The sequence below is a fragment of the Chlamydomonas reinhardtii genome, chromosome 1, assembly GCF_000002595.2.
Source record: "Chlamydomonas reinhardtii strain CC-503 cw92 mt+ chromosome 1, whole genome shotgun sequence".
In the NCBI taxonomy this organism is placed as follows: Eukaryota; Viridiplantae; Chlorophyta; class Chlorophyceae; order Chlamydomonadales; family Chlamydomonadaceae; genus Chlamydomonas; species Chlamydomonas reinhardtii.
Genome location: NC_057004.1, coordinates 6,853,303 through 6,878,625, shown reverse-complemented (window position 1 = coordinate 6,878,625; position 25,323 = coordinate 6,853,303). Strand labels below are relative to the sequence as shown.

The following is a 25,323-nucleotide window of genomic DNA, read 5'->3' as shown; positions in this document are numbered from 1 at the left end:
AATTGTAAGCTTAAGCGCACGCCCCGGTAGTCTGACAGAAGGGTCGGTGGTCGGCCATGGACACATGTGTGGCATGGCTGCCAGTCAAGTTGTGCCTCCAGCTGAACCGGAGGTATACAATTGTAGAGCTCGCCGAGAGCAGTCGATTGACACCGACCTGGCTAAATTCCAAAGGGTTTTGAGGGGGTTTTGAGGGGTTGCACGGTGGTGGGGTCGGTCGGTCGGTCCGGAGGGGGGGTCGGGAGGTTTTGGGACATGGGGTCTGGAGGTTTAGTTCGTACCCCCCCCCTGCGCTACCCAAACGCAACTGGTCGTAGGCCGTACACCACATGAGCACATGATTCTCATCTTACACGTACACGTGTCGCACCTGGTGGAGGGAACTGCATACGTGTCGTCTCTACCCGCTCCAGTTGCCTTGCTCCTATCTGTAGCCGGGGTCGCTTTGGACAGGCAATCTGTCGCTGTCAAGCACAAGCACAGCAGGCAACACACTAAGTAAACAGCCATACAGGCAGGGCCCGCCATGCGCCCAGCCACGTCCCGCTGCCAAGCACAAGCACAGCCAGAAATGAACCAAACAGCAGTAAATCCTCTAGCCACAACAATCCTCACTGCTTCGGCCTACCACACACCGTGCCATGTTAGTTATGCTCGCCAGCAAAGACTGCGAACCAGACACCGGCCGGGCCTCGCCCTGCGCACTGCTGGCGCCGCTTCTTAGGCGGCGCCGCGCTTTCCTCCTCCACGTGGCCTTGTCTGCCCTGTCTGCCACGCACATGCACGCCGCCAATGCTAAATCCTGCGTCACTGCCGCTGCCGCCGCCGCCGCCGCGAGGCCGTGCGCCGCCACTGCCGCCGCCAGGCCCCAAAACGTTGATTAACCAACAGTTACTCGCTCGCTTAAAGGATCAGCCAACATTTGGTGCGCGCGACGTAGTCGCGGTAGTAGGTCCCGAACGCCCCCTCCAGCACCTTCCCTTCCAGGGCCGTGCGGCCGCGGTAGTACAGGCCGCACGCCAGCAGCAACGCACACGCCGCGGTTGCGGAGTGCAGCCACATGCCGTATGAGAAGAACAGCAGTATGTAGGATGCGTAGATGGGGTGTTGCATCCAGCGGTAGGGGCCGCTGGTGACTAGCACCGGCGGCACCGCCACGCGGTCATAGGCGGGGCCCAGTTCGCGGCTAGCAAGTGCATTGAGCGCCGTGGCCGCGGCCATGCCCAGCCCGCCCGCAACGTCGTACAGCGTGGTGCCTGTGCGTGAGGGGTGCAGAGCACAATGGGAGGGGGGAAGTGGACAAGGGGTGGGAGGAGGTAACGGAGGGGCGGCGTGCGTGAGAATTATGAAGGGAAGCGCGCGTGTATGCGTGCCGGGCGGCTGGGCTGTGTGAAGGGGGGAGCAAGTGAGGCGCGCCATTCAGGTACGGAGCTCCTTATGGACTTACACAACAGCATGATTAGGCCGGTGTACTCCTATGGTGCTCGAGTCTGGAGCCCGGAGAAATTCGTGTTGACCTTTGAAAACGCAATGCGTAATCCTATGGCCGAGGAGCAAAGGGCTTTCATGCGGAGGGTGGTGACCGCAAAGAATCCAAACATGACCTGCCTATACCGGGAGCCAGCCCAGCGGCCGATGCAGTTGCATTGGGCTAGCCTAGTAGTACGATTGTGGAATGGGTTGGTTAATAATGAGAGCTGACTTGGCACTAGCAATGGAAGGAGAGGAATGCTGAGCGAAGCATGTGATACAGTTCTTGCAAAGCATGGGCCTGCAGGCGCCTGAGAGCATCCCCCCAGATGCGGCAGTTGATTATCATTCTAGGCTGAAAGTGCCGGAGAATGGCACAACAGGGAAATACAAGCAAAACCTGGAGGCGGCGTGGGAGGCAGCCGCTGCAGAGGCACGCAGGCCCACGCACACACGAGGGCAGCGGTGTCAAGCGGGTTCGATACTACCACGCACTGGAGGCACAGGGGCAAGACATGGCCAGCACATCGTGGTGCGTGCATTCCTGAGGACCTGCATAAAACTATGATGCGCTTTCGCCTGGGGTGCTGTGACCTAGAGGTGAACAGGCCCCGAGGCCGCGCACGGGAGGCACGTCCATGCCGAGCGTGTGGCGTGCCCGGGGCTGTAGAGGATGAATACGGCAATACGTTCCAATTATGAAGGTAGTCTTGGACTATCACAGCACTCTATGCGTGCTTGCTTTGACAGCAAGGACCCGTGGCAAGGACCCTAGAGAAACTGCTGAGTAAATCAGCGTTCTTTTAGCGCATCGGGAGAGCATACTCCCACGTAGCTAGGAGTCCCACGCGTATCCATTGCCCCGCCCGGCTTGCAAGGACACGATACACTGTAACTGTAAATGGAGGTTCCAAACAGGTGCAACAGCAACATACCCGTGCACAGGGCTGTTATGCCCCATCTCTTTGCCACGAATTCCCTACCTGCAGGTAGCGTGGAGGTGTAGAGGCTGAGTCCCACGTAGCGATACATGGCCGCCCAGTGCAGCAGCGGCACAACCACAACAAAGGCCACGAAGGCAAGACGCCCAGCCCAGCTCGCCACCTGCATGACCAAGTGCGCGTGTGCGTGTGAGCAGGAGCGTACGAATGGGCGTGAATTTGCAACTTGATACGTACCTGTGTTGCAACAAAAACTAGGGTTGGCCGGACCAGAACGTTGCGTAGGCTTCTTCCGCGCCCGCGCGCAGCCCGCTCCCTGCCCCCCGGACTTCTTTGTTGGGCTCGGGCATACAGCCTCCCTGGGCCATGCTTTCTTTGGGATTGGATTACTAACCCCCCGTTAGGTTCGTTTCGTTTGGGCTGGTATCTACAACCCCTCCTGTCCCCGTAACCCCCCCCCCTCTGGCCCTCGTGTTGCAACTGAGCATGTGCGTGCCTGGTACCTGGTCGGCCCTACCTGGCCCTCGTGTTGCCCCATGCCGATGCGTGCTTGCCTCTATCTTGTTGCCCGCTGACTGTATTCTTCCTCTCTCTTGCCACCCAGGCTCGTGCTTGTAGGATCCTGTTGCCTTTTTCGCTCGTGCGACTCGGGGGGGTTGGAGTGGCGTCTGCGACGGCACGCAACCGGCCTCAAGCTCTTCTACCAGACCCTACATCAAGACCCGTCTCCGCCACCCAGGCTCTGCCGTGTGTCTCGGGTTGCTGTTGTCTCCTCCCTCTGTGTGCCTATGCCCATATTACCCCGTCCCGTCCCGCTCTCCCTAGCGCCTACAGGCTCCGGATGCCCTCACCTGCGTGAGGGCACCCGGATTGGCAGGGCCATGGGGAGCCGTCCGCGGCCCGCACCGTGCCTCTTCCCTAACCGCCCCCTCCCCTTGTCCCTGTACCCCTGGTTTTGGTTTACTTTGGGCTGGTATTTACAACCCCCCTGGCCCTCGTGTGGCCCCATGCCGATGCGTGCTGGCCTCTATATTGTTGCCCGCTGACTGTTTCCCTCTCTCTCTTGCCACCCAGGCTCGTGCACTTAGAATACTGCTGCCTTTTCGCTCGCGCGCTTTTCGCTCACACCGTTTGCCTTTTCCCTTTTTGCACATGCGAACGTCCCGCCCTGGCGCTGGCCTCCTCCTCGGCGCCCGGGCTCCCTTGATGTCTTCTAGGTGGGTATTAAACGTGTGCCTAGTCTGCATTGCTAGTTAGAACGTGCGTACGTGTGTTTGAACCTGGGTGGCAACTTCGAAGACGGCTACCGTCAGCACCGACCACATGCGCAAGACCGCATACCGGTTTGCGGGATGGTTTGCTGGGAAACTGGGGACTCGGTGCATTTCGGGGATGGGGACTATTGTCAAGCATAGGCCACGCTCTCCTCCTCGCTCTGTTGCATTGGGTTTGGTTTAGTTTGGGCTGGTATGTACAACCCCCCCCCCCCCCACACACACACACACACACACGTACACGTAAACGCAACCCAGTCCCTCGGTCGACAACCCAAATCCTTTGTAGACACCCAATTCCTTTGTCGCCAACCCTATCCCTTTGGAGAGCAGCACCTGTTTGTCGGCGCTGCGCGGGACCAGCCTGCCGTGCTTGACCATGCGCGCGATGGTTCCGAGACCAAAGAACGCCAGGTAGAAGGCGAAGGTGGTCCAGGGCCGCGCCACTGCCGACAGTCCTCCGTCGTGCATGGCCGCTGGGAACAGCAGCAGCAGCGACAGAACCACCAGCAGCTGCACCACCTGGGGGGCATTTGTGTGGGCGCACGTGGGACGTGATCGCGTGGAGGTTTACCCCAGGAAACCGGTTGGGTTTGATGACGCAGGCCAGGCGGCGCGAGACTAAAAGGCGCAACGGGTCAAACAGGTTCGGGTCTAGGACACTAACGGATTACACATCGGTGTTGCCATGCTTTTTGGTCATGCTAGCTGGCATCATTTCCCGTACCCAGCGCCCTAGGGCTCATGCCATCCCGTAGCGCGGACAAGATATGTGGTCCCCCTCGCATGGCTCGAGGCCGCAAGCGTCTGCCTCATCTCCCGGACATAGCCGGGGTCGGTTCGTACACACACGGCCCGCCATGGGAATATCAATTGATAATACGTCGCGCTCACGGTTTGCGCCAGTATGGTACTTTTTGCAGACGCAGGCAGGCAGGCAGGCAGGCAGGCAGGCAGGCAGGCACGGACAGGGGCAATCCTGGGGGGGCTTCGAGAGCGCGGAAAACACACACGGTAGGTTGAGCATTTGAACCTCACCTGTAGCATGCCCTTTATAAACGCCACGGCCGGATTGTCGCCGCCCTTCCCGTCCCGATCCTGCGACACTTTGTCCAGGGTCGTGACGAAGGCAGGGTCCTCAACCTTCCGCTGCGCCTCCTCTTTCCGCCGCTCCTCGAACTTCTCCACAAACCATAGCGGCGGCTCCCCTGGGGGCGGCTTCCAGGCCCGCGCAAAGCTGTCGTCCTCTGGCCCGACGGCCATGGCTGGCCCCGATGCCGCCGGGTTCGGCGATGGCGATGGCGCCGGCGGTGCTGCCGAAGACCGTGCCGAAGACACTTGCGCATCGGCGCCGGGCACGCCCGCTTCTGCCCCATCCTGTATTTGCCTTGCACTGTGAGCAACCAATAAGCACGGCGGCCAGGAGTATTGCCTTCTGGCAACTGGGGCGAGCCTGCGTGCATGGCTGGTGCTCGCCCACGCTGTGCAGTCTAGACGTAAATTCATCTGCAGAATGACTTCAACTGGGTAACATTTGGTGTGCCAGATTGAGCTATCTACAGGGACCCCAGCTCCTACTGGGTTCAAGCGCCGACCTGAGTCTTCTACGTTCTAGAAGAAAACCGCTCGTGGCCAAAATCATAAGATAGCTCTATAACTGTAAATCGTATACAGGAACGGTGTCGTGGTATACACATCAGTGCAACACCCATGGAGCTCAGCACCGCATACGGCCAACACCCCTGCATGCAGCCCTGCGGCGGCGAGGGGGTGCAACCTGTGAACCTGATGCAACTGCAAGTGCAAGTGCCACACAACGTGCGCTCAGACCTGCCTGCCTAAGCGTGCCCACATACGACATCCAGGAGCGCTACTGTGCTGCAATTCATGGAAGAGCGCTGCGCGCAGGCCGCAGGGGTGGCGAGCGTGACGGCAACCGGCGTGTCACAGGCCCATCGTGTCGAATTTGGCAATCCGGCTGGCAATCCCGTCCAGTCCAGCTTGACCGCCGTCAGTGCACCTACCAACACCTCCCTTTTTGTAGCTCACGAGGGCCGCGTGACATGTGTGCCTCAGGACTTTCGTCGGCCTTCTTCCAGAACAGAATGCGACGATGGCTTGAATAACGCGCTTTAACTCTTAGCTTGTAGCACTTCTATTAATGTTATAGATGGATGTGGCTCAGGGCGTGAGCAGAGCTTTAGAATGGCCGCTAAAGTCGCCTTCGTCGCTCGGTGCGTGCCCGCTATCCAGTCTAATTTGTGAGACTGGACTTAATTTGCTTACAATGTGCCCGCAGACGACTGGGCGACGCCGGAGGAGCTTGGCAAACTGGTGAGTGCAAAAGAAGCTTATGTCAATGGGCTGTTTATCCTCAAGCCGTACCAATACCGGCTGCGGTGAAGTCTGGCCCAGAAAACCTGGGGCATTAGCCCTGTCCTGGTTCGATCTTCAGCGCACGCGCCTTGGTTCCAGTCATTTGTAAAGATATGCCACACACACAGAATGGTTGTAGAGGGACTGATAGCTGGCGGGTGTGCAAGCGCCAAGCGGTGACCGCACAGCTCCCCTACCTGTGTGGTTTGTGCTGCCTCCCTCGACATAGAGGGCCGTGAGCAGGACGTGAACGCACCCCCATCAAGGGGCTTCTCTCAGGATGAGCTGTACCAAGAAGTGGTCAGGCCCTTCGTGGAGCGTTGCGTGCTCACCGGGTAGGCCGGGCTACTTGTTGCACGTATCGGCTTAGTTGCATGGGCGGACAGAATTTTCGTGGGTGGGCCTGCTATAGCCATTTGCCTTGCCTGCAGATTGAGCGCCTCCATCGTCACCTACGGCGGCTGGGGCAGTGGCAAATCGTACACGCTGGGCTCGCTGGAGCCTCAGCAGCTCACGCTTTCGCCCAATGCGGCCAACGCGAACGCTGGCGTAATACTCAGGTGGGTTGCGGCGGCGTACCGTACTGCCCGGGCCCCGATTACGGCATCGCGCTGTTCCTGCATGTGCATCCTCTCTCAACCTGACCCACCTGGATTCTCGTGCTTCTTGAATGCACAGGTGCCTGCAGCAGCTGTATGAGCAGCTGGGGCACGGCGCGGCCATCGAGATCACGTGTGTGGAGGTGCAAGGCGAGGACGTGATGGACCTGCTGGACCCCAAGGCGGGGGCCGCCATGGGCCGCGTGCCAGGGGCAGCGACTGGTCAGGTGGCATCACCGGGCGCCACGCGGAGCCCCATCGCAGTAGCGGCGGCAAAGCGCAAGCCAGTCACGCTGGAGGTAGCGCGCAGCCTTGCGGAGGCGCTGTCGATCACCAAGGTGCGTTGGTGTGCTGCGCCATGGAGGCAGGCGGTAGAGATGAATATCGTCGCATTGTATCCAAGGATGTCGGTTATGTGTTTCATCTTAACGTGTATTGGGTTGCTGCGTGCAGCGCGCGGTGGCCTACCGGCAAGCCTTCGTGACGTCCACGCGGCACAGCAGCAGCCGGACGCACCTGGTGCTGCAGCTCCGGTGGCGGGTCTCCAACGACGGCACACTCACTGGGTCAAACGTGGGTCCCGGCATGCTCACGACAGCGGGCTCCATGTCGCGCCGGCCGTACAGTGCGCCGCCACGGGCCACGCCGGGTCTATTGCCCACCATTAACAGCGGCGTGGTCAGCCTGAACGGAATCGGAGCGGGCACTGGGCCGGTGTGCACACTCACGCTGGTGGACACATGCAGCTCCTGCCCGCTGCTGCCGGCAAAGGTGCGGAGTGCGTACCGGTTTCAAAGCCCCATAAGGCGGGCCAGCTGCGTGCAAGGCCTATGCACCATTCGGATAAGCAAACGCAGACAATGCTGACGTGCGTCTTTCACCCGGTTGCAGGAGGCTTCGGCTGTAAAGAAGGGCCTTCTTGCGCTGGGGCGAGTACTGGGTGCCATGCAGCGGCGGGAGGCCCTCATGCTGCGTGAGAGCAAGCTCACTCGGCTGCTGGAAGGCTCCCTGGACCAGGTAAGGCCTCGCGTGCTGTGCGTACACCGAAGGCGTCTTAATTCGCGGTTAATGCAAGCAAAGGCTGGGGCTTGTGGCTGCATCAATCAGCGCCTTCCGACGGACGGTGTGCCCCCAACAGGCGCTGCTGCTGGCCTGCCTGAACGGCGCGGACGACGCCGGCACCATCCAGCTGCTCAGGCTACTTCAGCACGGTGCGTGCGATTGCTGTACTTGCATGAGCGCAGTAGCGCTCGCTCATCGTGGCTGGCATGATGCATGAATGCACTGTTTCACCCTTGGTCAGCAGGCGCAAGCCGCGACGGCGCCAACCGGCGCGTGCGGCGCGTCAGCTCATCCGACTCGGCGCGCATGTCGGCGGCCTGGGACCCGGCTGGCACGCCCAGCATCCGCTCCTCCGTGAGCCTGCGCTCCTCCATAAACGGAGGGCCCGCAACGTACGGGCCCGGATTCACCTGCACGCCGTCCAAGCAGGCAGCTATGGCGCGGGCGTCGACTATGCAGACTGTGCGCCAGGCGCCGCCGAACGGGGAGGCTGGGTTGCCTTCCATGAGCACGCGGACCTCGTCCAGCTTCGCTGGTGCCTCGCCAGCCCACGCGTCTGGCTCACGCATTGGCCTGGGTGGGGGCCTAGTGTCGGCTGTGGGCTCGTCCACAGGAGCTGCGGTATCGGGGCGGATACGTGCGAGGCCAATGCCATTGGAGGTGCTAGTGGCGGGAGGCGCGGGCTCCGAGCAGGCGGTGGGCGGTGAGGAGGATGACTCATTCCCCGTCCCACCGCCCGGCATTCCCGTGGTCGGCGGCAGACTCAGTGGCACTGCCACCACTGCCTCCCCCGGCGGCGATAGCATGGGAAGCCCTGGACCTGCGGTGGGCAGCCCGATTCTCAGCCCGGTCTCGGCACTGCCCTCGACGTCGCCCGGCGCCAGCGTTGCCGTGGCGAGCCCGGGCTCGACGCCCGCGTACGGCCGGTCCCGCAGCATCTCCAACAGCGGCATCCCCACTGGCCCTGCCTCAGCTCCCAACACTGCCAGGCTGAGGGGTTCGGTCTCCATGATGTACCGGGGCAGCATGGCAGCGTCTCTGGTAGCTGACAGCCCTGGCGGAGCAGGCTCAGGCGGGGCAGTGGGCATGGTCAGCCCAACGGTGTGCGGCACGCGGCAGCGGCTGGCGTCTGTCACAGCGCGTGCGGCGCCGCCCGATGTACGACGGTCCAAGGTAAGCGGTGCTGTGGTGGCATGGCCAGGGACGGGTAGATGCTGTAAAGAGTTCTCCTTCGCAACTGCGCGTGCGGTGCCGTCACACGATTTGCTCCATTGCGCGAAGTATTCCTTTTACTCCTTGCGTCTGCTCGCTGCCCGAGATACAGGGTTTCTCCGTGTTGGCCGGCAAGTGGGGTCCCCCACCCAGCCCTCCATCGTCTGCCGGCAAGCAGGAGCCCGGGTTCCCTGTGCTGCCCATGGTGGTTGGCGCGGCGAGTGCATCCCCCGGCACGGCGGCGCCGACTGGACGCACGGCAGCTTACACACGCAGCCCTTCCGGCATCCCGTCTGCACATGGGCCGGCAGCAGTAGCGCTGTCGCCCCGGACCACCGCAGCAGCTACACCAGAGGCCATCAAGAGCCCCGTGATATCACCGGCAAGCGGTAGGTCCATTGCGCTGTTGGCCTAGAGGGTAGTGGTGCGGGATTAAGAAGGCGCAAAGGGGAAGAACTGAAGTGTTCCAACCCAAACTAGGCTGCGACGCGAGAAGGGGGGCTGCATCACGGGGCTGCATCCGTTGCCGTTAGTAACACGAGCGCGAACCCTGCGTGTGCACATCTGCTTTTGTCTGACACTTCCCGCCTCAATATGGTACGCAGCTGCGCCCGCCGTGCCACCAGCGCCTGCAGCGCTTTCAGCCGCGGCGACCGTGCCACTTGCGCTACCAGCTGCAGCCTCCGCTGCCGACGCCCCCAACGTCACCCAACCAGCAACCAGTGGCTTGCCGGCGGAGGTGCTGGCGGCGGCGGTGGAGTCAGGGCATCTGGACTCAGCTGATGAGGAGCTCATGCAGGCGCATGCCCTGGCAGCCGCAGAGGCTGTAGCGTCCCCCTCCGCCTCGCCAGCGGGGGTAGCAGCTGCAAGTTCAGCCCTCCCCTTAGCAGTATTTGCGCAGGCGAGCGCCCCTGGTGCCGCGGCCAACGCCGACGCACAACCTGCAGTGCTTGAACAGCCCGCTGCGGATACGGTCACACCTATCAAGAGCTCCGCGATTTCAGCTGCCATAGTTGTTATGCCTGCGAGCGCGACTGCAGGGCAGGAGCCACAGCCAGCAATTGTTGCTGCATCGGCTCCACCTTCGGACCCTTCGCTAACGGCGACGCAAAGCCCGCGGACGCCGCCACCCGCATCAACAGCACCAACAGCACAAGCAGCGGCAATGGCAGAGGCAGCCGCGGCAATGACTGCCACTTCCCCAACGCACATCACGCCCCAGCGCACTACCCTCAGCCCTACGGGTGGCGGCCTCTCAGCAAAGGCCGCGCTGGCGGTTGTGATGCAGAGCCGCGGAACACCAACGGTGAAGCGGCGGTCTGGAATCCCGACTCCGCCTGGCATGACGCCCACCTCGCAGCCACGCACATCTCCAACAGGGTCGTCGGCAGCAGCTGCTACCGGACCAGCGAGCGCCTCGGCCGGTCAGACGCCGCCGAACTCCGCTCGCGGGGCTCCTGCCGGAGCCACGGCTGCGGCCGTGGCCGCTCCAGGCTTGGCCGTGGCAGCAGCAAGCGCACCACGTCGGCGATTGGTATCGCCCAGCATCGCCGGCATCAGCACCGTAGCTGCCAATCCTTCCGGGCTGACGATGTCCGCCTCTACTACGCCGCGCCTAGCCAGCGTCGGCAGCGGCAACAGCAGCGGTAAGCGGGGCCGCGTGTCCATCGCTCAGGTGGGCCAACCCACGGTGCGTGCAAGCATGCGGTACGGCAGCTCGGCACAGTACGAAGTCGGCGGCAGTGAGGGCGGCGCGGAGATGAGTGGGGCGGCGGGGGCTCAGTCGGTGGCCGCCGGTGCCTCTGGAGCTGGCATGGATGCAGGGGCAGGGTCGGGGCAGGGGCATCGGCAGCAGCACCCATCACTGAGCCCTGGCACGGCGCCGCTGCTGGACGCTAAGCTTGGGGGCAGTGGCGGGGGCTCGCGGTCTTCAAACGGAATGCGGTCGCCCTCACCCATGCTGCGCGAGCGGCGTGCCTTTTGGCTGGCCGTGACCCGGCGGTCGCGCAGCGCTTTGCCCAGGTAGGAGCGGGCATGCGGCATGCTCGTCACAGCGGTACAGAGTGTGGCCCGGCATACGCCATCGGACTTAAGATGAAGCGGTTTAACACTCTCAGTGGCTGTGTTGCTGCGGTTTGCCCACGTCTGTAGGCCCATTGCGGAGATGGAGGGCATGGAGGGCGTGGATGACGACGTGGGTGGCATGGAAGGCATGGGGCCGCTCACCGCAGCAGCTTCCTTGCGAGCTCGTGGCCGCTCCGGCGCTGGCCACGGCGGTGTCACACTGTCAACGCAGTATCGAAGTCTGATGTCCGACTTCCAGCAGTTTCGGGTTGTGACTGCAAACCGTGCCCCGCGGCGGCAGATGTCTGCCAACGGCAGGGACCCTGGCGGTGCCGAGGTGGACGCCCAGCCCGCAAACCAGGCCGAGGGCGGCGCAGAGGCGGCGGCAGCGGCAGCACTGGGGCTGGGGCTGGGGCTTGAGGGGGCGGCGCACATCAAGCGCAGGTTCGGTTCCTCGAAGCAGCTGGCGGCTCCAGACGAGTCACTGATGGTGGTCGCGGAAGCGGTGAAGAACTCTGGGTTCAGCTCGGAGGCTGCTGGAGCAATCGGACCCAGGAGCCCCGTGGTCGCTGGCACACCGACTGCGCGGGCGCTGGCCACGCCTCGGAGCACTGAGCGGTCCCTCAGCCTGGCGGCCGCTGCGGCGGCCGCAGCGGCAGCGGCTAGCGGCACGCCAGATGACAGCGTCCTTCCCAGCCCCAGCCGTCAGTCAGGCACCCCAGCGGCGCTGTCGCCGTGTCGGCCACCGCGTTACCCGGGTGCGACCCCTTCGCCCTCCGCGGCGTCAGCTGCAGGGGCTTCTACGGCTGCTGTACGTGTCTCGGCCTTCGGCGGTTCCGTGCAGCCATCGACTTCTGGGTCGCGGCCGCGGCTGACACTGATTCCGCCCGACTCGCCGAGTGCGGCGGCCGCGGACCTGAACTTGCTTGCTACAGCCGCAGCAGTCCCCAGCCCGAGTCCGCGCTCTATGACGCCGAGCAACCGGCGCATCAGCATCCATGCCCTGGCGGGGTCGACGGTTGTGGCAGTTGGCGGGACGCCGCCCAGTGCAGGCGCACATGCTGGCAGCAGCACCGCGGCAGCAACTTCATCCGATTCGCTGCGGGCCCTGCCGTCGCCTGCCGCATCACCGTACTTGGCAGCTGTGCGCGGGCAGACGCCTAGGCGGCCGAGCCTTTTGGGCATGCCATCGGGCAAGACAGGCGCGCCAAGTGTGCGCGTCGCTGCTGGAGACGTCAGTGACAGCGTGGGTGGGCACGCCGCAACTCATGATGTGGGGAGCTCACCAGCCACCCCGGCGGCAGTGGCAGCACTTCTGCCGGGTGAAGATGGGGACCTGGGCAGCAGCGCTGCAAATGGCTGGCAGGTGGGCAGCGCTGGTGACGACTCCGGAGACGACATGTTCGGTCCGCAGCTGACGCCTGGAGGGCCGGTGCGCAGCATTCTGGGCCCAGGCAACCTTGCGGACCTGAACGCCATGCTGCGGATCAGCAGGGCACGGGGCACGCCCGGAAGTACACCCAACGGCGGCCAGCCCCGGGCCGTCAGTTTGGCAGTGACACCCATGTCTGCGGCGGCGGCATCCGCGACGGACCGTCCCGCGCGCGACCCGGGGTCTGGTGGCACGGACGGCGGCACGCCTCGGGGCCGCCGGCCCCCGATGACGTCCACGTCGTCGCCGGGTGACCTGCCTTCACCGGGCGCAGCAGCCACCGCAGATAGCACACCGCCGCGGGCGTTCCGCCGGGCGCTCTCTCGCGCCGGTGCGGAGGCGGATGGTGTGATGTATGCGCCGGCCCTGTTGGTGGCGGCAGGTGACGCCCGGGGGCAGGCTGCGGATGGAGTTGCAGCGGCGGTGCAGGGGGCGGCCGGTGAGGTAACGACGGGTGAGCCTACCTCAGCAGTGACGGATAGCGGCAGCTTTGCAAGCGCTACGGGCATTGCCGCGGCGGCGGCTGCCATCACGCCAGCACCTGGCTTGCTGCGGGGGGATGGCGGCTCGGGCGCTGCTACAGACAGCCTGATCCTGTCACCGACCGGCAGCGGTGCTGCAGCGCACGGTGCCCTGGACATAGTGGCGGTGGGATCGCCAGTTCTGCTCAGCTCACCTCCCACGCTAGCCCCGCCGCTGAACGCTTCAGGCTCCGTCGGCCTGGGGTCCAGTCAGAGGCCTGAACAACCGCCGTCGGCGGCGTCACGGCGTGCGGCTGAAGGCATCATAGCAGGACCGAACGCAATGGACTTCAACCCGCAGTCGGCCGGGCATGCTCAGTCACGCGCGCAGGCGTCACCACGGGGACTTGGCGGCGGAATGCACTTCGGGCCTGTACCAAGCGCTGGCACCGGCGCTCCATCCATCAGCTTGACGCGTGAGTCGTTGCTGGGCATCGCCGGCGCGCACCAGGCCCACAACCTCAGCGTGGGCGAGAGTGTGTTGTGTGGCAGCTGCAACCTCACACCAGGTGACCTGGCAGCAGTGAACTTGCATGGCGGACGCGTGGCCTCCCACGCCACTGCCGCGCACACCGACTCGGTTCAGGCCTCGCCTGGGGCCGCTTCGGCGCCAGCGACAGGGGTGGGGCCTGCGACCGACAGCGCTGCTCCTGGCGTTCTTGAGACTCGAGCTGGAGCCGTTCCTTGCGCGGCCCCGTCAGCCAGTACCGTGTTGGCACACTTCACGCACGTTCCGCCCAGTCATTCAGATCTGGACGAGAACAGCACCGTTCTGGTGCTGGAGAGCGATTCCGAGCTGGATGCGGCGGAGCCGGTGGAGCCGGACCACTCCACGCACGGCGGCGCCCCGCCGGGTGCAGCAGATCACGTCGATATAGCAGCTGTACCACCGCCGCTGGGGTTCCCACCAGCGCCGCATGTGGGCGCTGCGGCGGCGCTGCATGGGGATGGGGATATCGGGTACAGGCCCCTGCTACCGCCCACCCTAACGCCAGAGCCGTGCACGCCGGGCCAGTCCCAGCAGGGCACGCCGCAGAAAGGCCAGCAGCAGCAGCAGCAAGGGACCCCTTCTCCCCGCCAGACGCCCAGATCGGTCCGCGAGCGCATTGCAGCTCTTGAGGCGGCGCAGGCGCATAGCCCCACAGCAACACCCGGGGCCGTATCTCGCAGCCACATTACTCACCCACGCGGCTCAACGACGCTCAGCCCGGTCTTGTCAGCGTCGCATTCTTCCAACGCATTGCCGACGCCAGCGCTTGCGCCACGGACGGCCTTGATGGCTGCTGCTACTGCGTCTGGCGTTGTCGATGTCCCCGGACCGATGCCCTCGGTCGCCGAGCGATTGCAAGCACTTCGTAGTTCCTTTGGCAACCGCGACTCGCAAGAGCGACAGCTCCAGACGCTAGGTTCGCACGGTGCGCACCGCGAGGGCAGCGGCACGTGGCTCCCCTCAGCCACCAGCGCAGCGGCGACTTCCACGCCGCACAGCGCCCGCGAAAGCGCTGCGCACCACATGGCGCGAGACGCAGATGGCGCAGGGCCCGCTCCCGGCACCGTCGCGCAGGTGGCAGCAGCGCTCACCACTGGCAGCATGTCAAACGCAGACAGCCCCCAGACGACAACTAGTGCAGATGTTACGCATGGTGCAGCGCCCATGGCAGCTGCACACCACCAATCTCCGCAGCCTGCAGGCCTGCAGCAGCTGCTGGGGCCGGTTCCTCCTGCGCCGCCGCGTCAGCTGAGCGCAGGCGGAGCAACCAGCTGGGGTAGCGGCCGCGGCTCGTCCACTCCGAACTCCCCCATGGGTGGCCTGCATCTGCAGCCCCTGCCAGCCGTTGGATCGCCAAGCGTGGCAGAGCTTACGGTGCGGCCTTCATTGGGGCCACCGGTCGGAGGCCCCAGCCCCGCGCCGGTGCACACCGCGGCGGTGCAGCAGCTGGGTAGCTCATCGCGCACCGCCGATGCATCTAATGCAGGTGCCAGTGGCCTGAGCCTGGGCGGCGTGGGATCGCCGTTGAAGTCACCAAAGGACGGTGGAGCGTCACCTGTCCTCAACAGGCGTGGCCGCAGCTCCAATGGAGGGGAGGGGGATGAGGTAGAGATCATACCGCCACCGGCGTACCCGCCCGGCTTCGTGCACTGGGCAACGCGGCTATTTTCTGGCGGCGGGGCTCCTGAGGACCAAGTGCCGCCTGCGCAAAGCTGAGGAGGGCTGTGACTTTACACGAAGATTAGATAACAGTATATCAGGGATGACGTTAGACATATTGCAGGTGGTTTCATAAGGGGCAAGTAGCGTTTCGCAGGTGCAAGGCTTCGTGATGCCAAGGCGTGAACTGCAGTTCAGTCATCGCTGTAGCAGCTTGATAGCTTGGGAGAGGGGCATGCAGGAATGCAGCGATCAGGAACAGAGGTGCCCGGATCAGGAAGGCGAACACTAGCTGTGCTGGCAAGCAGTAGCCATGTCACCAGGCAGCACCAGCACCTGGGCAACGCTTTGGCCACGCGTTTGTGCGACGTGGCAGCAGTATGAACTGTACTTCATCAGCATGGTGTGTGCCGCACTTCCAAGTACCATGGTGATGCTACGCTGTGGATGCATTGCCTGCCTATGGCGATGTTCCCAGAAGATTACGGTGGATTCAATGCCAAGCCCTCACATGGTGCAAATACGCGGCGTTCGGGAGGTTATGCTGGTGTGCTGTGCGACGCCAAGCGGGGCAGATTATGTCTGGAAGTGCAGGGGCTGCGATGCCTGTGACCGTTTCATTCCAGTTCACGATGAGCCAGGATCCGCAGCCTGGCCGTACTTGGTGTAGGCTAGACGCTCCGGGGACGCAACAGGATTGGCTAATGCCGATAGTGGCAGCAGTCGGATTGCACGGCTCCTGCAAACGTTGAGATACACCGTCCTGAGTGGTCGTCTGTCCTAGGCGCAAACTCAACACATTGCTTCGGCGTGTGGGGACGCCGCGTTGGCGAGAGCCACGGATGGCCCTAATACTGTGGGGGCATGTCGCACCCGTGGAGGGCACTGTATATTGTGAATGCCTGTAAACGTCAAATTATTGGGCCCATGCGAGGGCCGACGCCCGGCATCCCAGCAGCAACACGCCACCAGCACCAGGCCATGTGCCGTAACAAAGGAATGCAAGCACCACAAAGTTCCTAACTTGATGGAGAGGTTCCAACCGGACTAACAGAGTGACCTAAACAAGAGGGCAAGCTGGCCAGGGGGACTGTGCCGCGCAGAGGGTGGGGGGGCCAGGGAGGCATGGGGGGGGGGGGGGGGGTAGGAAACAAGGTGCCAGACCCCATGCAACGAAATCCCGGGACCCCCTTGAGGGGACGACCGACCCCCCACGGACAAAACCTTGTTGTTCAGGGGTTAAAACCCCTCCGTTGTATACCAAAGTGGTGTCAATCGACTCTTCTTGACGATCACTATGACTCCGTGCCATCGGCGATCCTGTTCTGAGACTTCGGTCACGGGCAGGATCCTATCCAGGAAATCCCCTCGACCCAGCCCACCCCGCGCTCAACTCTCTGCCGCGTGACGAATGGACAATGTGCATCGGCAGTCTTGTTAGACGTGAACTCATGCGCACCAGCGCTTCAGAGCCCAGCCGTGTCAGTGCGCATGTGTTGAATGTGGAGACATGTCCCGACATGTCCACGCCCGGACGCGCAACTTAGCCCTCCCACGCTTTCTTTGTGTTTATTATGGCATAACGTGCACATATGAGCCTCGTACTGCTGCGTTTGGCCCCCAGTTCTGCTTGTGGGGCGCTTCCCGAAATCCGCCAGTGGGATGGGCTCCCGAAACCCGGCGGACCCCCTGGGAAGAGGACCGCCCCCCCCCAACTTTGGCCGCCCAGAACTTCCTCACCAGACCCCCCTCCTGAAAAAACTACAAGTACGTGCGTAATGCTCTCCTAAAGCTCTGTAATTTTGAGCATGGGGTAAGAACCTGAGCTTTCTACCCCCGCCCCCCCTACTCAAAACGCGACACGCCAGCACCAGCTCCAGCGCGCGACGACAGCAAACATTTCCGCTAACCGCACTCGGTCCTTAGGGCGCGCGACACAGCTCTGCACCGAACATCAGCCACGACATTCCCAATTCCAACCCGCGGCGCTTCCTCACACTCCGGTTGTGTTCGTCTCGCAATTGCATTCGACTCGCCCGCCACTCATCCGTACATTCGGGCGCCCTCTTCTGCCTTGCCTCGCCCTGTTTGTGCCCCTGCTTGTCACACTGTCGCCCGGCCATTGCTTTGCTGCACTCTGTTTGCATTTTCTCTGCGGCTGCCTCTCGTGCTCATCCGTGGACGCTGGTCACCTTCCTGCAGGTGCGATGCGGCTCTGCCTCGCGAGTGTGGCGTTGCGGTGTGTCTGTGTGGTGCTATCGCCTGGCCGGGCGCCCGGAGCGTGAGGAATGCGCGTCAGCAAACTTCCAGCCAGCCAGCAACTCGTCGGTACAGTAACTCCGGCGTTAGACCAGCCGCGCACTCTTGCCCTGCCTCTGCCAACTGTTTGCCATTTGTTGGGTATGGGAATTAGCTGCGCCCTAAGGGACTTTACCAACCTGCCTTGCCACTGTCCCATCACACACCCCCGCCCCCCTGGAGGGAGGCACCAAATGCGGGTATCGGGCATGCATGGAGAGTCTCGCTGGATAATGTATTGTCTATGAAAAATAACGGAACTTCCTAAACCAGTTGAGCATTGGCCCAGCCCAGACTGTCAGCCTCGAACACGCAAACCAGCTCCGCAACACACCTCACTTCGCCACGGTTGCTGCTTGCCACGACAACCCAAAATGCAGACTATGCTGAATCCCCAGTCAACACTGAAATTGTCATCATACAGGCTTGGACGGCCAGCCGGCCGGCCTGTGCCTTGCCATGCGACCGCCCGCACTCGGACACGCACACATGCTGGGAATTCGGACTCCGACAACGTATCTGGGACCTATGAATCAGGCAGTGCAAGCGATAGCGAGGCTAGCACCAGCGGCGCGCCGAATCCCAACCTGAAGTTGCCGAAAATCGGATACTTCTCTATTGCGGACACGAAGGCGGAGGTATACTCGCGGTGAGCAGCCGGCTTAGCCGATAGGAGCGTTTGGGGGCCCCGCTGTCGGTGCACACGCTGCTCCCGGTACTAACGTGCTCCGCTTCGCTGCTGACCCCACTCCTTCCCTTCCACCTCGAATTGGCCCTGCAGCGCGGGTGAGAAGTTTGACCCTGCCAAGAAGGGGGGGCGCTACAAGCCCGAGTTCATCTGGAACACGGACTGGCAGACGGCGTTGGAGCGCGAGGAGTCGCTACGGCGCAAGCAGGAGGAGGCCAAGAACCGGCCTAAGGAGCCCACCACGGGCTTCCTCAGCTTCAGCCGACTGGCTGAGCTCGACCGCATGGATGTGGACCTGAGCGACGTGCTGGCTCGCAAGCGGCAGGAGGAGGCTGAGCTTAAGGAGGCACTGGCACGCCAGGTCCAGCTGGGTGCAGGGAACGGCGGCAAGGCCGGCGGTAGCTCCGCCGCCGCCCGCAAACCGCCCCCCGCCGCCGCACCCTCCGGCAAGGTGGCCACAGCCGCAATGTTCACGCGCAAGGAGTCGGCCAAGCTCAGCCGCACCAGCCGCTCCTCTGCGCGCACGGCGGTGATTGTGGAGGTGCCGGCGCTGGACGCCGAGAAGGCCCGGCTGGCGGAAGAGGAGCGCATTCGCTACGACGCGCTCAAAGTCGAGCAGCAGCTCTGGACGCTGGCCTTCACGGCCGCAGGCTTCGCCATGACTTACACGACCTACACTAAGGATGTGGCGTTCTCGTACCTGGTGGGGGCGCTGGGCGGCTTCGCCTACCTGCGCCTGCTGAGCAAGTCGGTGGACTCGGTGGGCGGCGAGGGCGGGCTGGCCAGCGGCGTCAACAGCGTCGCCTCGCAGCCGCGCCTGCTCATCCCCATCATCCTGGGCCTGGGCTACAACCGGTGCGTGTGTTTGTGGGGGCGCGGGTGGCTGTGGCGGTGCTGGTTGCGTGCCTTGCGTGGGCCGGGCTGCGTACTGATAGCCAAAGAGGGAAAGTGTCGAGGGATACGGTGATGCCTCCCAATCCCTATCAAGCCAAGACCCAAAAGGAGAGATGTATGCTTGCAGTGGACATGCCTCACCCGCCAACCTTCCTGGCGGTGCCGGTGCACCGACTGCCATACTTACCCCATGTGCATATGACCCCATGGCTTCACCGTACCGGCATGTGGCTTGCAGATGGAACCAGCTGTACGCGGAGCAGCTGGGCGTGACGCTGGAGCTGCTGCCCATCCTGGTTGGCTTCTTCACCTACAAGCTGGCGGTCATTACACGGCAGTACAAGGATGTGTTTGATGGCAACCTGTAGGGCGCGCAGTGGCGGCGGTGGCGTGGTGGGTGGCGTGGCGTGGCAGAGGCCCAGCCATGTAGCCGGCCGTTGTTTAGAGGGGATAGGTTTGCGAGCACGGATGTGGGCGATTCTGACGATCGGTATACCGTTTTTGGGCTGAGCTCCTAAGCGCAGCGATTCAGGGGGGGCGAAGGTGGTGGTGGAGGGCCTGGCCTCACTAGGAGCAGCAGCAGCGGTAGCGGCCCTGGGTCCGGCGGCAGCGGCCCTGGGCCCAGCAGTTGCGGCGTGCATGTGCGTAGCGGAGGGGGCGAGCTAGGCCACGTGGAGGAAGACAGCGCGGCGTCGCCCAACAAGCGGCGCCGGCGCGCAGGTTGAGGCCGGCCGGTGTCTTGTTAGCGGTCTTTGCTGGCAAGCATTGCACAGCACAGTATGTGGTAGGCCGCAGCAGGGAGGAGTGTTGTGGCTAGAGGATTTCCTGCTGTTTGGGCTGTGCTTGTGCTGGGCGGCGGGACGTGTGTGACTGGACGCATGGCGCCCGTGCCTGTACGAACCGACCCCGGCTATGTCCGGGAGATGAGGTAGACGCTTGCGGCCTCAGACCTTCGTGTCATCTTCGCTGTGAGCTCTCGGACTGTGGGAGGAAGCCTGACATCACAGGCGCGTTAAGGGCGTGGTGGTCGGTTCGCAAGTGTGTGTGTTGGTGTGTTGGTGTGGTATGTGGCTAGTAATTCTGCGTATGATCCAATTACCTATTGGCTGAAGAACCTCACCTGACTGGGGCCAATTGTGTATTGGCTCGAGGGTCTACAGGGCGCGTACGGTATGCCGGCGTTTGTGAGCACCATGTACTTGATGCTCCAACTTGGACTATTACCAGAATTCCTTTTGAGTTCGCGCGGATGTCACGTGGGATGCATGATCGACACAGCGACTGTTGCGGCGGGTGCGTGCAGGTGCAAGCCGGCGCGGGCGCACTTGCGCGTGGTGGAGCCGTGGAGGGGCCAAGGCGGGAATGAGCCTGACACGGCCGTCCAATGGCATTCGCCGCTCTGGCATTCTGGCAACACATCGTTATCAACCATAAATTACATGGCTTTACGGTGACAGACGGCATTTCCTTCAGTTGCTTGCCTGCTTGGCACCTTGTTTTGGGCACGAAAGCAATGTCTAAACGGCGACACGAAGACGAAATTGGTGGATCTGGCAAGGTAAAACAGTTGCAAGCTTTCAGCAAGGCACGCAAGCTCAGGCGGCTTTCAATGCAGGAGCGCCGAGGCGGTGGCGAGCTTCGCGAGCAGCTGGCGAGCCAATTAAGCGGCCTAAACAGCCAATTTGCCAGGTGCGTGTGCAGCTTGTCAGTGGACGCATACCCTCCAAACGTTCGCGCGCCAACGGATTCACGCTTCCTTGCAGCTGGGTTGCCGTCAATGCGAGCACCAACCCTCACAAATTCTGGATCGAGGGCGTTAAGGACTACATCGTGCACGCCGCCAAGATTCTCGAAAGCTGTTCGGACCTCCTCTCTCCGGAGGGTATGGCGGGACTGAGGCAGGCCGGAGCAGGTGCGCGCCGCGCGAAAGCCTCAGCTGGCCCATGAGACAGGGGGGGGGCATGCCAAGGGTAGGAGCGTAGAGGCAAACGTTCACACAGGCAGGGCTGGTTGGCCAAGGGCCTGGAATAGAGGACGACCGGCGCGGCCTTGTTGTGCGGTCGGGCCCTTTGCAGTGCGGCAGCAGCGCTCGGGAACCCGCAGCTGGTGGTCTTGGCGTGTGGCGACAATGACCATGACCTTCGTGGCTTTGCAGACGCCGACAAGGCGACTGAGGCGCTCGCCAAGGCCCCGGCGACGTTTGGTGCAGCCGCGGCCAGCGGCTTGTTCAGCGGGCCAGCAACAACCGCGGCTGCCAGCAAGTCGCCTGCGCCTGGTAGGCTGCCGGGGAGCGATGCGGCGGTTAGCAGGCCAGTTCATGCCTGATTAGGCAGGTTCTACTGGTTAGGGCTGATACTTATAGACGGTCCCAGCAGAGAAGCACGCAGGAACGGAGGGCAGAAACTATGCATCATGACCATCACATACGGTCCTGACCTGCTCTCCCTGCCCACCGCAGCCGGGGGCTTTTCTGGAACCGGCGCTGCCTCCTCCTCGCCATCTGGCACATCATCGATCGCGCCGACCGCCTCCGCACCGTCGCTGTTCGGTGCCCCTGCGCCAACTGCCGCTGCGCCCGCCGCCGCCCCCACCGCCACAACCACCACCACCGGCGGCTTCTCGTTCGGCGCGCCGACCACATCGACCGCCACCGGGGCGGGCGCCGGCGCTGATGCAGATAAGGGCAAGGAGGTCGCTGCAAAAGCTGCCTTCAGCTTCGGCGCCGCAGCTGCCAATGCAGCGGGATCGGGCAAGGAGAAGGAAAAGGAGGGTGGTGGCGGGCCCGGGTTTTCTTTTGGCGCTCCCGCGGGCACCTCGGGTATCGGCGGCTTCGGTGCCGCCGGCTTCGGTGCGCCGGCCCCCGTGACCACGGGGGCCACTGGCGACGCCGCGCCCAAGTCGCTGTTCTCCTTTGGGGCTGCCGCGGCAGCTAGCAAGCCAGCTGACGCGGGCACTGCCCCTGCCTCCGTCTCTGCCCCGGCTGCCTTCTCGTTTGGCGCGCCTGCGGCTGGCGGCAGCAGCAGCAGCAGTGCCGCCGCCGCCGGCTCGGCCGCTCTGGCGGGGTCTATCTTTGGCGGCAGCAGCAGCTCGGCCGCCGCCACCACCAGCATTACGCCTGCCTTCACCTTCGGCGCAGCGGCAGCCGACAAGGGCAAGGGCAAGGATGGGGAAAGCAGCAACAAAGGCCCGGCGCCGGCGTTCGGATTCCTGGCGCCGCCCGGCAGCGCAGCGGCAGCGGGCTCCGCACCGGCGTTCTCCTTTGGTGGCGCTGCAGCGGGCGCGGCGCCGGCGTTCAATTTTGGGGCCGCGCCGGCTGGCGGTGCGGCGGCTGGTGGCGGTGGTGACGGCGACGACGACGGCGATGCGGAGCCGGAGCCGCAGGACGAGTGCGCGAAGGAGCCCAGCCTCAAGGTAGGGGCGAGCGGTACTTAAGGGGCTTAGGGTGGGGCCTGGGGGCGCTGGGTTCGGGTTGCCATGGCAGGTCGCAGGGCGGGGTACCGTCTTGAATTTGAGGGGTTGTCCTTAGTCGCGATGTGAGGCTGGTGGGGGTGGATGTCCACAGACAGAAGGTCGGATGACCAGTACCATATTCCACGTGCAAAACTGCAGGTGGACGACAATGTGGAGCTCCTGTTCAAGGAGAAGGCGCGGCTGCAGGTGCCGATGAAGAATGCTGAAGGCAAGGTGACGAGCTGGGAGTCCAAGGGCATCGGCATGCTCTCGGTGCGCAAGGCCAAAACGGAAGGTGCCAAGCCTTACATCGCGCTCTTCACCGAGTCGGTAAGTGCGGCGTGCCATCACCGTTACAACACCCACGCGTTGGGCATACCTTGAACAATGCCACGCGTGTATCGTAAATGGTACGGGCCTGCCGGACAACAGTTAAGTGCTACGCCCTCCTCCTTGCGACAGGGCCGCTGCCTGTACCAAGCGTACTTCAACAAGACCATGAAGCTGGTGGTGAGCGACAAGCAGAAGAGCGTGGCCTTCACCGCCGCATGGAGCCCCGACGGCAACTCGCCGCCCGCGGTAGGTTGGCATCCGGCCAGCGCAATGCGGCTGCGAATACCTGTGGTTCTGCCTGTTTCATAGTTCTGGCATTTACGGCATGGTGTGCATGCATGTTGATTGTGGTGTATGACATGGATTGGTTCCTTACCCTTGTTCCCCTCCCACGTGTCTCTGCTGCTGCTCGCTTCTCGCAGCTCAACGCGGCGCTGTTCCAGCTAGCTGCGGGCAAGAACCGCGCCTTCGAGGCAGTGGTCCTCAAGCTTCAGGAGGAGATGAAGGAGTAGGGGGTGGCGAGAGTGGGGAGGGACAGGAGGTGGTCTTGCACGACGTTTTGAATGTACATAGCAGGTACGCGCAAGCGTGACTGCTCGCGATGGTTGCCTGGCAACGCAGAATGAGGGGTTGGCGGACTTGACGAGGCGGAGGGCAACGAGGGTGCGCACCAGGCAGGGGGTCTCAAAAGGTGACCACCATGGTGGATGGAGGGAGTTGCGGCCGTTTTGTTTAGGTGCAGTGCGACGGCATGCCAGGTGTAAGCTTCTGGTGGTATCTTACATTAAGTTGCACGTTGTGCATTTTTCTCGCACAGTCGGTGACGCGCGGGGACCCGTAATCGGGCCGGTACACATTGCAGTTTTCTTCAACACGCCCAAATGCAACAGTTTGAGCCTTGTAGTGTTCCACAAAAGGCATTAGCATACATCTTCAGCTAGAACGGGCCGTCCCGGAGCGTAAAAATGTCTGAGAGCAAGGACCAGCTGAAGGAGAAGCTCAAGGCGGACCCCTCGTTCCGTGCTGAGCTCAAGGACCGCATTAAGAATGCCCTGCTGTCCAAGGTGCCCGCGTCGGTGCCTATCTCCTACAATTTCGACAGCTACATGCTCACGGAGGTGCAGCCGGGCCAGCTGCGCGTTCTGGAGGTGGACGAGCGCCTCGTGCTGCCCACCAACACCCTCATCCGTCTGCTGGTGACCGCCTCGGATGTGCTGCACAGCTGGGCTGTGCCTGCTCTGGGCGTGAAGATGGACGCGGTGCCGGGTCGCCTGAACCAGGTCTGGATGTCCATCAACCGTGAGGGCGTCTTCTACGGCCAGTGCTCTGAGCTCTGCGGCGCGAACCACTCGTTCATGCCTATCGTGGTGGAGGCCATCAGCCCCCGTCAGTTCCTGACCGAGTGAGTTGCGCATGGGGCCGCGAAAGCGCGCGCTGGGAAGCACTGATTAATGCGCTAGCGAATGTTGGGGTTTTCGGGTTGCTGGGCTGTGGCCGCTGTGCCGCCACGATGACTGTCGAGGTGTCGGTGATGGCCAACACAACTAGTTTTCTTGCATGCTAACCCCGTCGGTTCTGCTCTATTGCAGGTACGTGAAGAAGTGGATCTCGTAATCTGGTATGGAGCTCTGGACAGGAGAGCAGCGGTCCCTCAGGGACGTTACAGCTTAACATCTGACCTGTGACCTGTGTGATTGTGAGTAGAGATAGTTCAACCAGACGTAGGTAGGATATATCCGATGTTGGAATGCGGTGACGTTTGGGGAAGGCGCCGGTGGGGAGGGTGTGCGCCGTGGGTGCGTGCCGCCGGGCGTGCCGGCTTGGTGGTGCTGCAACGTGGCACCTCGGGACCTGGATGCTGCCTATCGGCCGCCGACCGACAAGACTTTTCAGATAGATGCTTGGTAACGTGAGAACTGTAGCGCAGTAGGTATGTGGCGGCTTGGGACACGAGCAGATGCTCTGTGGAGTTGTAGGTCCGTATGTGTCGGACGTGGCGTCCGGCAAACCGGCGGTGGCGTAGCCATCTTGTAATATTACGTGAGCCTGGTTGACGGCGAAGGTTGGGGAAAACGTCAGGGTAGCAAAGACGGAGCCGTGAAGAGGCAGGCGTATGGGGTTCCAACGCCGTCTGTTGACAAGATGCTTATGCAGCGAGGGTGCGTGAGTGGGGGCCTGAGAGGTTCGTTCCGCGCATGCACCGCCCAGCCCGCCAAGGATAGCTATCTGCTCCGTTTGCTTCTGCTGAGGTTGTCCATGTGTCACCGGAGCCCTGGGCACACGGCACACAAATGCCGCGGGCCCTGTTTCATCTGCACTCTTCCAGCCCTGGCCTTGCTGATTGAGGAGAACTGGGATTGGGGCGCGACGGGACGGGTGGCAAAGCAACGGACGTGCTTGGTTTCACAGTTTGTGTGTGTGCGCGTGCGTCTGTGCGCGTGCGTGCATGTGTGTGTGGGGGGGGGGGGGGGACTGCCTAATCTCGTGCCGCCTGCAAGCCCACTCCGCCTTCCGCTCTGGTCTGCGTACGCATTAGTTCCGCAACACTCGTCATTATTGT

The 25,323-nt window shown here is 63.0% G+C and overlaps 5 protein-coding genes across 5 annotated transcripts; 4 read left to right on the top strand and 1 right to left on the bottom strand.

Moving 5' to 3' along the window:
• Positions 1-337: 337 nt before the first annotated feature.
• CHLRE_01g049750v5 (uncharacterized protein) lies at positions 338-5,331 on the bottom strand. Its single transcript, XM_001689703.2, has 4 exons — positions 4,724-5,331; positions 4,022-4,207; positions 2,454-2,574; positions 338-1,256 (listed from the first exon to the last, which is right to left on the bottom strand). Exons 1-4 carry the CDS (start codon positions 4,946-4,948, stop codon positions 904-906), a joined length of 885 nt encoding a protein of 294 aa, XP_001689755.1. The 5' UTR covers positions 4,949-5,331; the 3' UTR covers positions 338-903.
• A 430-nt stretch (positions 5,332-5,761) lies between these two features.
• CHLRE_01g049650v5 (uncharacterized protein) lies at positions 5,762-16,020 on the top strand. Its single transcript, XM_043058941.1, has 12 exons — positions 5,762-5,919; positions 5,985-6,019; positions 6,291-6,396; positions 6,493-6,621; positions 6,740-6,998; positions 7,114-7,431; positions 7,552-7,677; positions 7,799-7,871; positions 7,967-8,895; positions 9,047-9,323; positions 9,540-10,956; positions 11,086-16,020. Exons 1-12 carry the CDS (start codon positions 5,891-5,893, stop codon positions 15,155-15,157), a joined length of 7,770 nt encoding a protein of 2,589 aa, XP_042928855.1. The 5' UTR covers positions 5,762-5,890; the 3' UTR covers positions 15,158-16,020.
• A 1,641-nt stretch (positions 16,021-17,661) lies between these two features.
• On the top strand, positions 17,662-20,417 carry CHLRE_01g049600v5 (uncharacterized protein). The gene is made up of 3 exons (XM_001690185.2): positions 17,662-18,047; positions 18,180-18,941; positions 19,219-20,417. The coding sequence occupies exons 1-3, from the start codon at positions 17,773-17,775 to the stop codon at positions 19,346-19,348; spliced, it is 1,167 nt and encodes a 388-aa protein (XP_001690237.2). The 5' UTR covers positions 17,662-17,772; the 3' UTR covers positions 19,349-20,417.
• Positions 20,418-20,471: 54 nt separating this feature from the next.
• Positions 20,472-23,627, top strand: CHLRE_01g049550v5 (uncharacterized protein). The gene is made up of 8 exons (XM_043058940.1): positions 20,472-20,538; positions 20,596-20,669; positions 20,744-20,892; positions 21,136-21,255; positions 21,439-22,391; positions 22,590-22,760; positions 22,893-23,009; positions 23,186-23,627. Exons 1-8 carry the CDS (start codon positions 20,494-20,496, stop codon positions 23,273-23,275), a joined length of 1,719 nt encoding a protein of 572 aa, XP_042928854.1. The 5' UTR covers positions 20,472-20,493; the 3' UTR covers positions 23,276-23,627.
• Positions 23,628-23,673: 46 nt separating this feature from the next.
• CHLRE_01g049500v5 (uncharacterized protein) lies at positions 23,674-25,257 on the top strand. The gene is made up of 2 exons (XM_001690184.2): positions 23,674-24,165; positions 24,353-25,257. Exons 1-2 carry the CDS (start codon positions 23,729-23,731, stop codon positions 24,375-24,377), a joined length of 462 nt encoding a protein of 153 aa, XP_001690236.1. The 5' UTR covers positions 23,674-23,728; the 3' UTR covers positions 24,378-25,257.
• Positions 25,258-25,323: the final 66 nt, after the last annotated feature.

Coding starts and splice junctions, on each gene's coding strand:
- CHLRE_01g049500v5 (XM_001690184.2), top strand. CDS start 23,729: ATGTCTGAGAGCAAGGACCAGCTGAAGGAGAAGCTCAAGGCGGACCCC. Junction 24,166..24,352: donor CCCCGTCAGTTCCTGACCGA/GTGAGTTGCGCA, acceptor GCTCTATTGCAG/GTACGTGAAGAAGTGGATCT.
- CHLRE_01g049750v5 (XM_001689703.2), bottom strand. CDS start 4,948: ATGGCCGTCGGGCCAGAGGACGACAGCTTTGCGCGGGCCTGGAAGCCG. Junction 4,208..4,723: donor TTATAAAGGGCATGCTACAG/GTGAGGTTCAAA, acceptor AATGCCCCCCAG/GTGGTGCAGCTGCTGGTGGT. Junction 1,257..2,453: donor CACCTCCACGCTACCTGCAG/GTAGGGAATTCG, acceptor CCTCACGCACAG/GCACCACGCTGTACGACGTT.
- CHLRE_01g049550v5 (XM_043058940.1), top strand. CDS start 20,494: ATGTCTAAACGGCGACACGAAGACGAAATTGGTGGATCTGGCAAG. Junction 20,670..20,743: donor CTAAACAGCCAATTTGCCAG/GTGCGTGTGCAG, acceptor GCTTCCTTGCAG/CTGGGTTGCCGTCAATGCGA. Junction 23,010..23,185: donor ACGGCAACTCGCCGCCCGCG/GTAGGTTGGCAT, acceptor CGCTTCTCGCAG/CTCAACGCGGCGCTGTTCCA.
- CHLRE_01g049650v5 (XM_043058941.1), top strand. CDS start 5,891: ATGGCCGCTAAAGTCGCCTTCGTCGCTCG. Junction 5,920..5,984: donor AAAGTCGCCTTCGTCGCTCG/GTGCGTGCCCGC, acceptor ATGTGCCCGCAG/ACGACTGGGCGACGCCGGAG. Junction 6,999..7,113: donor AGGCGCTGTCGATCACCAAG/GTGCGTTGGTGT, acceptor TGCTGCGTGCAG/CGCGCGGTGGCCTACCGGCA.
- CHLRE_01g049600v5 (XM_001690185.2), top strand. CDS start 17,773: ATGCAGACTATGCTGAATCCCCAGTCAACACTGAAATTGTCATCATAC. Junction 18,048..18,179: donor AAGGCGGAGGTATACTCGCG/GTGAGCAGCCGG, acceptor TTGGCCCTGCAG/CGCGGGTGAGAAGTTTGACC. Junction 18,942..19,218: donor CTGGGCCTGGGCTACAACCG/GTGCGTGTGTTT, acceptor TGTGGCTTGCAG/ATGGAACCAGCTGTACGCGG.